The 13,945-nt window shown below is 41.8% G+C and overlaps 1 protein-coding gene across 1 annotated transcript in view; it reads left to right on the forward strand.

Annotated features, from left to right (window-relative positions):
- Positions 1–13,945, forward strand: part of slc24a2 (solute carrier family 24 member 2) — a 308,399-nt gene that overhangs the window by 223,292 nt on the left and 71,162 nt on the right. Inside the window, exon 7 of the mRNA XM_041185294.1 lies at positions 5,455–5,553. Coding sequence (XP_041041228.1) covers positions 5,455–5,553 — 99 coding nt within the window. The remainder of the gene's footprint in view (positions 1–5,454; positions 5,554–13,945) is intronic.

Raw genomic sequence — 13,945 nt, forward strand, 5'->3', positions numbered from 1 at the left:
TTCCTAATTCATTTTTGGTGGCAGGCTCATCCACAAATTACCAATTGCAAATTCTGAATAAATTATCTTTTTCAAGATTGCATTGTTTCAGCTTTACAAAAACAATAATTTTTTTCATCAGTTTTCAGTGGATCTGGTGTGGCAGCAGTTGCAGTTTTCCCTTTCTTTCAAGTGTTTTCTCAACCTTCAGTTAGTGATTTATTTTCACCGGGTTTAGTTGAACTGTTGCTCCATAGGCAGCTAGTAATCTTTGTAGGCTATCTATTATTTGGATAAAAGTGACTGGCTAAATACAGCCGAGCAACTTGAATAGTCCCTGGTATAGCCTCTAACCCATAGTCTTGGAAAATGTTTAAAGTGAATAATGATCGAAGTTTTGGTATTGATGCTGTAGAAGATATGCCACCTTAAAGCAGCAAAATTGCCCTTTGCTCTTCTCTCCATGGGTTAAGTAACAGAAGAAGTTAACAGCTTGGAGGCTGAGGAGCAAAAGCATCAATGAGCGGGAAACCCTGCTTAAACCCTCCACTATCGCTACCGGCTTGCAACACAGCAAATGCTCTAAATACTTTATAAACATAATTATTTGTTATTAGCGTCAGGTGAGTTAAGTTACTGGGTAACAAAATAATAGCAATTTGTCAAAAAATAATTAATCTCCCACCAGCAATCTGCTACCCATGCTGGTGATTTTTCACCATTTGAACAAAACAATTGGAAGTCATTTAGTGATTACAATGCGATATGAATGAGGTGGGAGTTTCTTTAATTTTTAAAATGGCTAATTATGTTCTTTGTCTTCTATCTTTGCATTTTGACACCACCTTGATCAATATTAATTCTGGACAATCAAATGTAAAATATATCTCCTCCTTTTGGAAAGTAAGTTGAAGAAATAGTGGAGATGGGATTGCTATCATAGGAAACAAAGGTCATTGGGGCAAATGAGGTAATATGAATAGGTGAGGAATTAGGGTAGCGGTTTGTCAGGAATTTGAGCACAAACTGGACTTCATCCTATTATTTGTTATAAAAATGGAAATTCTATTTAACTTATATGCAAGCAATGGCAAAGCACTTGCCTGCTGGTAGATGGAATATGACAACATAAGTAATTGGTTATGTTTTATGTTTGAAATTTTTTTTGATGTCACATTCTATGATTATGTAACATATATAGCATATAGAATTGGAGGAGCTGGTTGTAACGGCTAACAAATATGTAACTATACTCCCATGACCTCGATACTGAACAATCCTTAGTATTGCTTATATCATAGTTATTAATGTGCAGCAGTTTGGCACAAGTAAATTTTTATATCATTTGTTTACCCCTTGCCAAACGTTTCCATAGATTCTTACCAGTGCAAAAGTGAAATCTGCAATTAAATCAATAGACAGCAGCAAAGAGAGCAAAATGTGTTAGTCTCTGCAGTATATAATTGCTTCAGGTGCTGCTAGTTTTAATTAGCAGCTGGCAGAGAACTAGATGGCTGAGGCTAAATTGAACTCAGCTATAATGACAAAGATGGAACTGCATTGTGAATACCAATTCTTGCCACTGATTTGCGGGAAAGAAAAATCAGTTCATTCTGAAAGATTAGGGTAAAATAGGGTTAGAAGAAAAATTAAATAACAATGAGAGAGCATAATAGATAATTTGGGACTAACAATGATCCAGAAAGGATCAAATTAGCAAAGCCTCAGAGAATGAAGTAGTTCTGAAATTCACTGAGAATGTGAAATGAGCTGCGGGATACTAACGTAAAAGCACTTAATGGCACAAAATGTAGCTGACAGTACTTGCAACACCCTCCACACATAGTGCCTGCTCCAACTTCTCTTCATGAATTGAACAAACGGATCCAGAAATGGGTGCAGGCCCCACATGTCAATATTGACATGAGGCCTGTGCTTGTTTTAGGCTGCCTGTCAAATGAAAGGCTCTGACAAATTTAGCAAAACCCAAACTCTCATACAGGTGAGGTGTAAACCATCACACAGCTCCATTTATCATTGTCGCACCCATTTTACGATCAATAAATAGGTGAATGGCATTGAATTTCGCCCTCAATATTTTTCTCCCTTACATTCATATGCTTCCATTAAAATTCTGGATGAAGAAGAGTGGATCAGAATTGGAACACAGCAGCAAGGAGGTGGTGGCATTGTGGTATTGTCACTGGACTGGTAATCCAGGTAGCAGGGGGACCTGCGTTTGAATCCCACCACAGCAGATGGTGAAATTGGAATTAAAAGCCTAAGGAAAACCATTGTTGTAAGCCACCAATGGTTAGGGAAAGAAATCTGCCTGGTCTGGCCTACATGTGACTCCAGACCTACAGAAATATGTTAACCCTGAAATGGCCGAGCATTCGGTTCTCAAGGGCAATTAGGATGAGCAATAAATGCTGCCCTAGCAAGAGATGCCCATGTCCATAAGATCATGGCTGATCTGACTGTAACCTTCTGCCTACCCTGATAACCCTTCACCCCCATGTCTATCAAGAATCTATCTACCTCTGCTTTAAAAATATTCAAAGATTTTGCCTCCAATGTCTTTTGAGACTCCTGAACCTCAGAAAAAATTTTCCTCATCTTTTATGAGTGACCCCTTATCTTTAAACACTGAATCCTAGTTCTAGATTTTCCCAGAAGAGGAAACATCCTCTCCACATCCACCTTCTCAAGACCACTCAGGATCTTATATGATTCAATCAAGTTGCTGCTCACTCTTCTAAACTCCAGCGGATACAAGCCTAGCCTGTCCAACCTTTCCTCATAAGACAACCTGCCCATTCCGGGTATTAGTCTAGTAAACCTTCTTTGAACAACTTTTAATGCATTTATATCCTTCCTTAAATAAGGAGATCAATACTGTACACAGCCCTCCAGATGTGGTCTTACCCAGTATCTTATTTGGCTGAAGCATAAACTTGCTACTTTTGTATTCAGTTCCCCTCGCAATAAACAATAACATTCTATTAGCTTTCCTAATTACTTTCTGTACCTGCATACTAACCTTTTGTGATTCGTGCAGGAGGACACCCAGATCCCAGATCCCTCTGCAATCAGCTCAGCTCTGCAATCTCTCACCATCTAGATAATATGCTTTTTTATTTTTCCTGCCAAGATGGACAAGTTCATATTTGCCCATATTATACTCCATTTGCCAGATCTTTGCCCACTCACTTTTTTATTCATTTGTGGGATTGTGGGCGTCACTGGCTAGGCCAGCATTTATTGCCATCACTAATTGCCCTTGTTCAGAGGGCATTTTTAAGAGTCAACCACATTGCTGTGGGTCTGGAGTCACATGTAGGTCAGACCAGATAAGGACAGCAGCTTTCCTTCCGTAAAGGACATTAATGAACCAGATGGGTTTTTACAGTCAACAATGGTTTCATGGTCATCATCAGACTTTTAATTCCAGATTTTTATTGAGTTCAAATTCCACCATCTGCCATTGCAGGATTCAAACCTGGGTCTCCAGAGCATTACCCTGAGTCTCTGGACTACCAGTCCAGTGACGATACCACTACGCCACCACCTCCCCCTAACCTAACGTAACCTATCTAAGTCCCTTTGTAGCCTCCTTGTGTCCTCTTCACAACTTAATTTCATTTCATTTTTATCTATCTTTGTGTCATCAGCAAATTTAGCAACCAAGTCATTTATATAAATTGTAAAAAAAAACTGAGGCCCCAACACTGATTCCTGTGGAACACCACATCTTGGCAACCAGAAAATGACCCATTTATGCCTGCTCTCCGCCTCTGTGTTAGGCTAGCCAATCTTCCATCCATGTCAATATGTTACCCCCTACACCATGAGTTTTTATTTTCCATCCTAAATTGAGGAAAATCTATTCATGCTTCTTAGTAAATAAGAACCTGTGTTTTGATAGCATCCTAAGGTTATGAAAGGTTCTCCTAAAGTGCTTAAAATGGAGGAATTACATTTGTAGTCACTAAGGTTACAAAGGCAAATGCAAGGCCACACATTCATCAATGAAATAAATGACCAGACAATCTTTGCAGTTTGTGATCCTTGAAGAATACATATTTGCCAGGACATTGGGAGAATTCTGCTTTCTGCAGATAATGTGATAGAATCTTTTATATCCGCTTACGCAGGTAAATGACACTTTGATATAAGAACAAGTCCCAAGGATGTTATCTCTTGGCATAGGTATGAGCCTCAGTCAACACTTTTGCCTTAGAGTCTGAAGATGGATTCAAGCCTCATGCCAAGTCTTGAGTGCATTATATAGGCTAATACTTCAGTGCAGCAATCCTCCTTCATGGCCTTCAGACTGTGATATAAGACTGCTGGTACATAGTTCAAACCAATGCCAAGCCTCGTGAAAGTCTGACCTCCATAATTGATCATTCTTTCCTCTACCGCAACAACAACCACCAGAATGAAAATATAGATAGCTTCGGCTGAGTCAACTCACTCTCCTAAGATTGCATAACAATGTTATAAAAAAATGTAACTCCAGAATGCTGCTTCTTGAATATTACCCATTAAATGGTGTATCTTTATAGCTGCAACACACCTTCCAAACATTGAACCTATGAACCATCCAATTTTGGAGCTGAGCTTAAGAGTTGAGGTTTGTTAGGAGTGCAACATTGTTGTTATCCTTAGTGCCATTTTGAATAGTAAATGTTTTAAAGTTCAATTAAGGCCTCATTTAAAAAAAAATCCTACCTTCTTGCTGTCCATCCTGTCCTAGGTAAAATAGAAATGTCCACATGATCAAATGTCAACTTTGTAAATGGATGTTGGAGTGATCTGTCTTTTCATCCATCATGTCATCAAGTCTGCCATTTGTATGCATACATTCCAATGATAAGCAAATACTGAAAATTCTGCAAGTGGTTTGAAAATCCTATGTGTTTTTTGAAAAGCAGCTTTATTCTGTCAATTTATTGCCAACACATTAGAATACCATCACCTTCCATAGATCATTTAATTCATCCAACCATTATGCTGCTAAGATGTTACCCACAAATATACTTGGCCTGATTTTAACATTTGCCAGGAAACTGGCTGATGTGAACAGCAACCTTACCAAATAGCTTCCTGACAGCTCGCCCAACCGGGTGCCCCACTCAGGAGTGGGATAAAGTGAAATATAGGTCCCATGTTCACATGGGATCTTGATTTGTAATTAATTATTTGAGACAGTACCTAATACTTTAAGTTAAAAGGGAGAGTTGGTCAGAGTGGAGCTGCACTGATTGAACTGCTCCCCACTCCTTTTCCACAGACTAGGAGGTGTTAAAATTGCCCCTATTGTGTTCCATTAGAATATTGTTAATCATCCAGTCGCACAAAATGTCAATTGCTTATTTGAAATAGATCAATTTATTGTTCTTTGTGCTATTATAATGTTTCAGATTTAAGAGGAAAAAATAAATATTATATCCTTTATTTTCTTTCCAGGTAAATTCCGTCACAGAGCATCAATTCTTCACAAACTGGCCAAAAACAAATGTCAAGTAGATGATGGTGAGAAAACCAATGTGACTGCTAATCATGCAGGTAACTATCTTTGTATGAAATTAAGTAATGCACCACAAGAAATACTCACATGCCCATGTTCTGTTTTGTAGCACATCATCATTATTCTTTCAAACCCTTTTTTTTCCCACTACAAGTGCTTTTGCAATTCCGTTCAAGTGTGTATGACAAAAACAAAGGCCTTTGTAATCATGTTTTCCCCCTCATTCTGCTTAAGCTGTCTTACCAAATCAGAATATGAAGATACACTAACTGCCACTTTACAAATTGTTTATTGATCCACATTTTAAATTGGTTGAACAAGCAAATGTCCTTCAAAAGTATTTTGGAGCCAAAAAGGGGGATTTTTGCTCACTTTTATAGATTAGATTTAAAGTCAGAATTGTAAATTATGCAGAGTTGTACCATGACTTGGAAGCATAAGAACAGGAAAGAACTATTTTATCCATCAAACCTACTTCATCATTTTGTTAGCCATGCAAAATTCTCTGCCATTTCTTCAGAGCTGTTAATATCCTTGTTTCCCTATTTTACCACTTCAGTTGATCTTGTGTCTATTCTCTTCTGGAGCAGCATGCTCACAATTCTTTGAAGATTTTTTTTTTCTGTACTTGCTTTTATAGAGCTTGGCTCAAGCTTTGATTTTTCTCATCTCCTAAATTCTCTTACTAGAGGGAATCTCCATTATTTTAAATGCCTTAACTGGATCATCTCGGACATCAATATATTGTGGAAAAGTAGTGTGCGCCATTCTATTTTCTCTTGTTACACTCTACAATCATTTTTCTATCCTGTTTTCAGTTCCACCTGAATTTCTCTTAAACAAAGCAGTGCTTTGTTCAGTATTTGAAAAAAGAATATATTTGGGGCCAGACTATAATTAGACACAGACTATTTCTTATTAAAATAAGTTCCAATCCATCTTTAAAATTAGCATTCTCTATTTGCTTCATTAACCTTGCATGTAGTGATAGGTCTGACAGAAGAATTTTTACAATTATCATTATGCCTGAAAATGCAATTTAAAGTTTTGATATTTCAAGACATTATAGGATTTTCCAGCTGCCCTCCACCTGTTTTTTTTTGACAGGTCTTGGAATTATATATACATAAATATATCCTGTGACACATTTCCTTCCATTTACATCACTCCTACATTGGATGCAAGATCTGTTTGTCCTAGATGTCCACCATTTCAAAGCCAGTGAAAGTACTGAGATGTGGATTGCAATTGTTTTAAATTGGGCTTTTCACAAGCAGTATGAAAGCTGCCTAAGTCACTGCATTAAGGTCCAAGATAATTTCTGTCCCGAATTCAGTGAGACTTCCTGCATTAGCCTGCCCCAATACTTAAATGTCTGTGGCCAGAACATCAACGGGGGCAGAGCCGTCTACACGGTGGGTAGAAGTCCCATCATCATCTCCAGGAATGTCCCCACTGATAGAAATAAAAACAAAAAAACTGCGGATGCTGGAAATCCAAAACAAAAACAGAATTACCTGGAAAAACTCAGCAGGTCTGGCAGCATCGGCGGAGAAGAAAAGAGTTGACGTTTCGAGTCCTCATGACCCTTCGACAGAACTTGAGTTCGAGTCCAGGAAAGAGCTGAAATATAAGCTGGTTTAAGGTGTGTGTGTGGGGGGCGGAGAGATAGAGAGACAGAGAGGTGGAGGGGGTTGGTGTGGTTGTAGCGACAAACAAGCAGTGATAGAAGCAGATCATCAAAAGATGTCAACAACAATAGTACAATAGAACACATAGGTGTTAAAGTTAAAGTTGGTGATATTATCTAAACGAATGTGCTAATTAAGAATGGATGGTAGGGCACTCAAGGTATAGCTCTAGTGGGTTTTTTTTTATATAATGGAAATAGGTGGGAAAAGGAAAATCTTTATAACTTATTGGAAAAAAAAAAGAAGGGGGAAACAGAAAGGGGGTGGGGATGGGGGAGGGGACTCACGACCTAAAGTTGTTGAATTCAATATTCAGTCCGGAAGGCTGTAAAGTCCCTAGTCGGAAGGGACTAGGGACTTTACAGCCTTCCGGACTGAATATTGAATTCAACAACTTTAGGTCGTGAGTCCCCTCCCCCATCCCCACCCCCTTTCTGTTTCCCCCTTCTTTTTTTTTTCCAATAAGTTATAAAGATTTTCCTTTTCCCACCTATTTCCATTATATAAAAAAAAAACCCACTAGAGCTATACCTTGAGTGCCCTACCATCCATTCTTAATTAGCACATTCGTTTAGATAATATCACCAACTTTAACTTTAACACCTATGTGTTCTATTGTACTATTGTTGTTGACATCTTTTGATGATCTGCTTCTATCACTGCTTGTTTGTCGCTACAACCACACCAACCCCCTCCACCTCTCTGTCTCTCTATCTCTCCGCCCCCCACACACACACCTTAAACCAGCTTATATTTCAGCTCTTTCCTGGACTCGAACTCAAGTTCTGTCGAAGGGTCATGAGGACTCGAAACGTCAACTCTTTTCTTCTCCGCCGATGCTGCCCACTGATAGAAATCTAGGCCATTGTTTTGCTTTGCTTCGTGTAATAGCTGCAGTATTGCAAATCAGTGAAGTGTAGTTACAAGCCTGTACAGTGGAATATATTCAATGTTTGTTCAATGGAAACTGCACTGTCACACGGCCTGGCAAATAAGAGGTAGCTCAGCACTGAAGGAAGGGGAGAGGTGACAACAACATCTCATTAAATTTGTAACTAGACAAGCTCAGTTTGAATCCTGACTTCAGCCAACATTTATAGCATTATATAGTACAACAACAGCTGCATTTATATAGCATGTGAGGAAGTGATTCATTGGGTAGGATTTCCCAGTTGGCGTCCGGGGGCAGGGCCCATTCACCAACATGTAAAATGACGCGGGATGACGTCAGGTGGAACTCGACGTCACCCCGCGTCTTTTCAATTTTCAGGTTGGCGGGGGCACAGCCGAATCAGCAGTGCGCCTGCCGACCTGTCAACGGCCAATTGAGGCCATTTAAAAAGTAATTGAATTCGTTAAAGGACCTGCCCATCCAACCTTAAGGTTGGTGGCAAGGCCAGGAGCCCTGGCGGGCTTCAGAAAAAGAATGAAACCTCATCCACGGGCGTGATGAGGTTTCATGTAGGTTTTGAAAAATTTAATAAAAGCTTAATTTTAAGTAATGGACATGTCTCAACTCATGTGACCGTGTCACATGAGGGGACATGGCAGGGAAATTTTATTTTTCTATTTTTAACATTTTTGAATTTGGCGCCGATCTCCCTACAGCAGCACTTAGCCTCAGGGAGAGGAGGGTGCTGTGTCATGCTCATGAGCGAAAGAGTGCACTCCCGGTTTAGGTAATCTCCCTCCCTGCCCGCATAGGGAGCGCATAGCGTTTCCTGGCGGACGTCACACTGGGCGGCCTTAATTGGCCCGCCCACATAAAAATGGTGGTGCATCCCCGATTGGGGGCGCTGATCAGAGGTGTGCCAGCATGCGCCCACTGCCGAACTTTCCCCCCCCACCCCCCAACAGGGAGAAAATTCTGCCCATTATGTCTATTCTGGCTCTTTGAAGGAGCTATCCAATTAGTCCCATTCACATTTGGTGTTTGACTATCAAAGAAAGTTACCCACATAGATTGGCCAATGACACATACCACTGTGCACTACTCAATTGAATATAATGGCAGGTTATCACAGAGTGATATGACACTTTGCTATTGACTTAATATTGACTGCCATGTCCTTTCCCATTATGGAGGGCACATTGCATGCAATTGCAGGGATAGCAAGAAAATAAAGATATTTTAAATAATTATGGCATAGGGAGAAAATTTACATTAGCTCTAACCTTTGAGAATACCCAATTTAATACTTAATCTAAATTAGTTTGTCTAATGTACTTTTGACATGACTAAATAGGTTGCTTTTTTAACCACATCAACACCTAACTTTATGGCTATTGTCTAGAATTATTTGTTTGCTTCTAACAACAGTTTAACAGTAGCCATTGTTGGATTATGTGCAGAATGCACCATCTTGTAATTTTTCTCTGGTTTGGGCAGAAGTTGGTCTGACATTGTGAAGGATATGAATTAACGCAAAATTGAATTGATGTAATTACTAAAGCAGCCAGGTTAATTTTGTCAACTCTCTTTGATACAGACCTTTCACACGGTTAGGTTTACTAAACTTTGGCAGCTTGATTTATCCTGATACTATTCACAAAAATCATGATGTGAACAAATAAAATGTCAAATGACAGATCTCTGTTCTAGACATTATGTTGTGGGGTAATAGCAAACTTTGAATATGTTCATCAGAAAATCCGTTCCCTGGCATTGTAGGAACTAAGTGTCTGTACACCGTGAGAAAGATTTTAAGTATCTAGTAGCTGGTCGACAAGGTGTGCATGGCAGGCTGCTTGGTCCCTCTGGTAGGAGGCCTAGAATATTTTGAAGGCAGGCCAGGTTAATATGCCGTTCCAAAAATACGTTTTGCTGCTCAATGCGTGTGGCTTAGTGCAATGTTAGGTGGCTGACCATGTCTGCAGGAGGAGATGCAGGAGGACTCAGGGTTTGGGGGGTTGAAGACTGAAGCATCACCAGCCCACGTGATCTTTCTGGAGCCTGGGGGAGCACTCCCACTCCTCCTGGACCATAACCAAATTCGAAACTTACTTTCTTGAGGCCTATTCCTCTTGAGCAGCAGATTTTACTGAGTAAAAAATTGCACCAGGGCTCCTCATAAATCATAGGACCCAGTTTGCACAGGTGGTTAATGCACCACCTGACTCAGGCCACCCAACATGTATTAAAATGGCTGCAAAGTTGCAACAAGCAGTATGCGAGCCACCTTGATTTTTAACTCTATTACTATTATTGCTGGACAAAAGAAGTTAAAATTGGTCTTTATAATCCTACAGTATAATTTCAAAGACTCAGTTTTTAAATTTCACACCTCTGGAAAACAGGATTTTCTTTTATTTGGAATCTGATTCAAATACAAAAACTAAGAATCAATTTCATGCCTGGGTAGATTTAAGAAATACATAACACAATGTAATTCAAAAGTAATGTAAAGCTATCCCAAGTAAATAACGTGCAGCTATGTAATTGTTGACTGTATTGTCCTTGACTATAGTCACTACCTAATATCACAATATCATTGAAGTAATGGAATTAGATGGATTTGCATTTCATTCAGCATCAATGTAAGAACATTTTAATTGAATTGAATAATGTAAAATGGGAGGATGATTAGTGAGACATTAAAGCAATCTGTCCATTTTCTAATTTAACACAATGTTTGAAAACCCAGTTTGTATGTCAATATTTAATAAATATGAATTGCATGTATTCCATCTTTGAACAGTGCTCATCATTGGGTAAGTATCGCTGTAATTACTTATTCAACAGCCCAACAGGAATGTCATGGCTTCTGAATGAATTACTCTAAATTTTTTTTTAAAAGCAGGGATGCAGTCTATTTGGAAAAACTTAATTTTAATGTTTAAAATAAATTTTCAACAAACAAAGGAGAAGACTGATAACTGTGTTCTCATTTAGTAGCACAATAAAACAAACAGAATTTTCAGCATATTACCAAATTGTTGCTTCAACACTTTTAATTAGTTCAGTTGCTTTTTGTTATATGTTGGGCAGAATCATACGTGCCCACTGTCGTCAGGTGTGTTTGGTGGCATGAGCGGACAAAATGGCGAGAAGGCCAAAAATTGTTTTCACGATGTCATGAAACCAGTTTGCGATCATATGCTCCGTCCACTAATGGGCTGTGTTTCCTGCCATTGGACGTCAGGAACCTCATTGTAAAACATCTGCATATCATTATAAGCCCATCTGCTAGAATCATCTCCTGCCCCTGCTGGATCGTCCACCCACCCACACCAACGTGTTTCGCAACAGCATGTAAAAGGCACTTGGCGGGCGTGCAGGGGAACCCAGAGGTGAATACTGTAATGTTGTGTAGTACTCGCCAGGGCCACCTGTTGGATTTCGAAGTTGAGGCAATTACAGGGCAGGGGGGTGCGGGTGCAGTGCAAGGGCTGCGACAGTAATTTTGGCTAAGATCAAGTGTAGTCGTGAAGCGATGGCTAGAACCAGTCGAGCCCCATACCATGGGGTACTTAACACCGTCCGGGTGACGATAAAAGACAGCAAAGGAGGAGCACCCATGGATCAGGCCTTCTTCATCAAGAGGATCCTGTAGAAGGCGTGTGGATTTGAAGCGGAGGAGATCTACTCCCTGCAAGGCTTCCCCGGTGCTGGATGTTTCAACGTGACTTTCAAGCGTCTGGCAGCTTGTGTCAAGTTCCTCACGGTGTTCGAGGAGAAGAGAGACCAGCCGGAGATGAAGATCCTGACGGTGGAGTCATTCTTTGCTCTGCTGTTGCAATGGGACCGTGTGGTGAATGTGCATCTCTACAACCCCTACGTACCTGCCGCTGACGTATTCACCTTCCTTGCCAGGTATGTCGACAACGTTGGGAGCTGCACCGAGGTTAGAGACACCTTCGGGATTTGGACATGCAAACGCCAGGTTAAGGTCACGCTCAAGACCGATGGTAAGGGAGCCATCCTCCACCCTCCTTTCAGCTTTGCTATCAGGGGAAGCCGTGGCTACCTTGTCTATGCTGGGCAGCCCAAACTTTGTCATTCATGTGGCAAGTCTAGTCATGTGGCGGCCAACTGTAGCGCCGCCCTCTGCAAGAACTGCAAACAGAAAGGGCACCAGACAAAGGACTGCAAACAGACTAAGTGCTGCAACCTGTGTGGCGAGGCAGGCCACCTCTACAGGACCTGCCCCAAACACTGCCCCACTTATGCACAGGCAGCCAAAGCCAACAAGGGGGAAGCAGAGAAAATGTTTCGTGTCACTACTACCAAGGACACCTGCAACAAGTCCCCCAGTGAGAACAACAGGACAAAGGAGGACACAGAGAGAGACAAGGTGGAGGAAAAGATTGAGGCAGCAGACAGCCAATCAACAGCACTGACCCCTGAACCTCCCACTCCTCAAGAGAGCGAATCAATGGAGGAGGAAGCAGCGGAAAATCAGCAGGGGGAGTGGCAGCTGGTGAAGAGAGCCAAAAGGAAGAAGGGGCTAAGAAGGGACCAAGTCACTTCCCAGACAAGTGGCAAGAGGCGTCTCCCATCCAACACGGATGACAAGGGCAGCTGCTCTTCAGACGAAGAAGGGAAAGGGCAGGATCTGCAGAAGAAGCGGCAAAGCTCTAGGGAGTTGGAGGATGAGACACCCGAGCTCCAGAACATTGGAGACAATGAGGAGACCAGCGCACCCCCATTTTTCCTGCAACCAGAAGAGGCCAGCGCACCCTAGCCCCAGGAATCTGGGAGCAGTGAAGTGCTCAGCGCACCCCAGCTCCGGGAAGCCGGGAGCAGCAACGCCCCAGAGGGGGAGAGGATTGGAGAAGCTTCTCCAACAGAGGACATTTCAAGTCCCGTTCTTCACACGAACCCCCAGATGCCACCTGAGCAGAACATTGCCAATGGGGAGGTTCAGGACAGTTTCCTCAACCCATCCAAAGTGAAGCGATTTGTGAACACTATGGGTATGCAGGAGCAGACCAAAGGTCTGGGACTCTCAGAGACAACAGGTTTGGTAAGAGACTAAATATTTTAAAATGGGTGTAAAGATTATATCCATAAATGTGCATAGCATTAAGTCTATTACACGATGTGTTGCGACCTTGGACTACCTTGTTGTTTCTGCAGGAGTGTGCGATACCGCACCTCAGCTCCTACAGTCAATGGTCACGATGGTGGTCCCATGGGCCATCGATCTGGTCGGGAGGAAACGACTCTCGTTCCTCCAGCCTGGGTATTCTGCTGCGGGGAGGCAATTTCACCGTCTCCGAGGTTAAGGAGGTGATGGGTGGGTGCAGACATAATGTACAAGAATGCTCCACTCCGGTTAATTAACGTGTATGCCCTGGCACAAAAGGCCGAGCAGCTGGCGGTTTTTCAGCAGCTCCCACTGCTGCTGGCGACCTCCAGGCCGGTCATTCTGGGCGGTGACTTCAACTACATCATTGATGTGGCTGGATAATCCGGCAGGGCTGACAGCAGATTGGACGCTACGTCCAGATCCCTGATGGAAACAGTTAAGGATGCCAAGCTGCATGACGTCTTCAGCAACCCTGCAGAAAGAGCGCAGCGTAGATACACCTGGTCGCGGCCTGACGGGTCCATCTGTTCCAGGATAGACTTCCTGTTTGTGGTCCTGTGCGTTTGCAGTCAGATCCACCGAAGTCAAGCCAGTGTTCTTCTCTGACCACTGCCTCCTACTGGCTGACTGTCACTTAGAGGAAGACCAGAGGGTGGGCAGGGGGGCATGGAAGCTAAACGTGCAGCTGCTGACCCCAGAGAACATTG

This window comes from Carcharodon carcharias, chromosome 4 (assembly GCF_017639515.1).
Source record: "Carcharodon carcharias isolate sCarCar2 chromosome 4, sCarCar2.pri, whole genome shotgun sequence".
Classification (NCBI taxonomy): Eukaryota; Metazoa; Chordata; class Chondrichthyes; order Lamniformes; family Lamnidae; genus Carcharodon; species Carcharodon carcharias.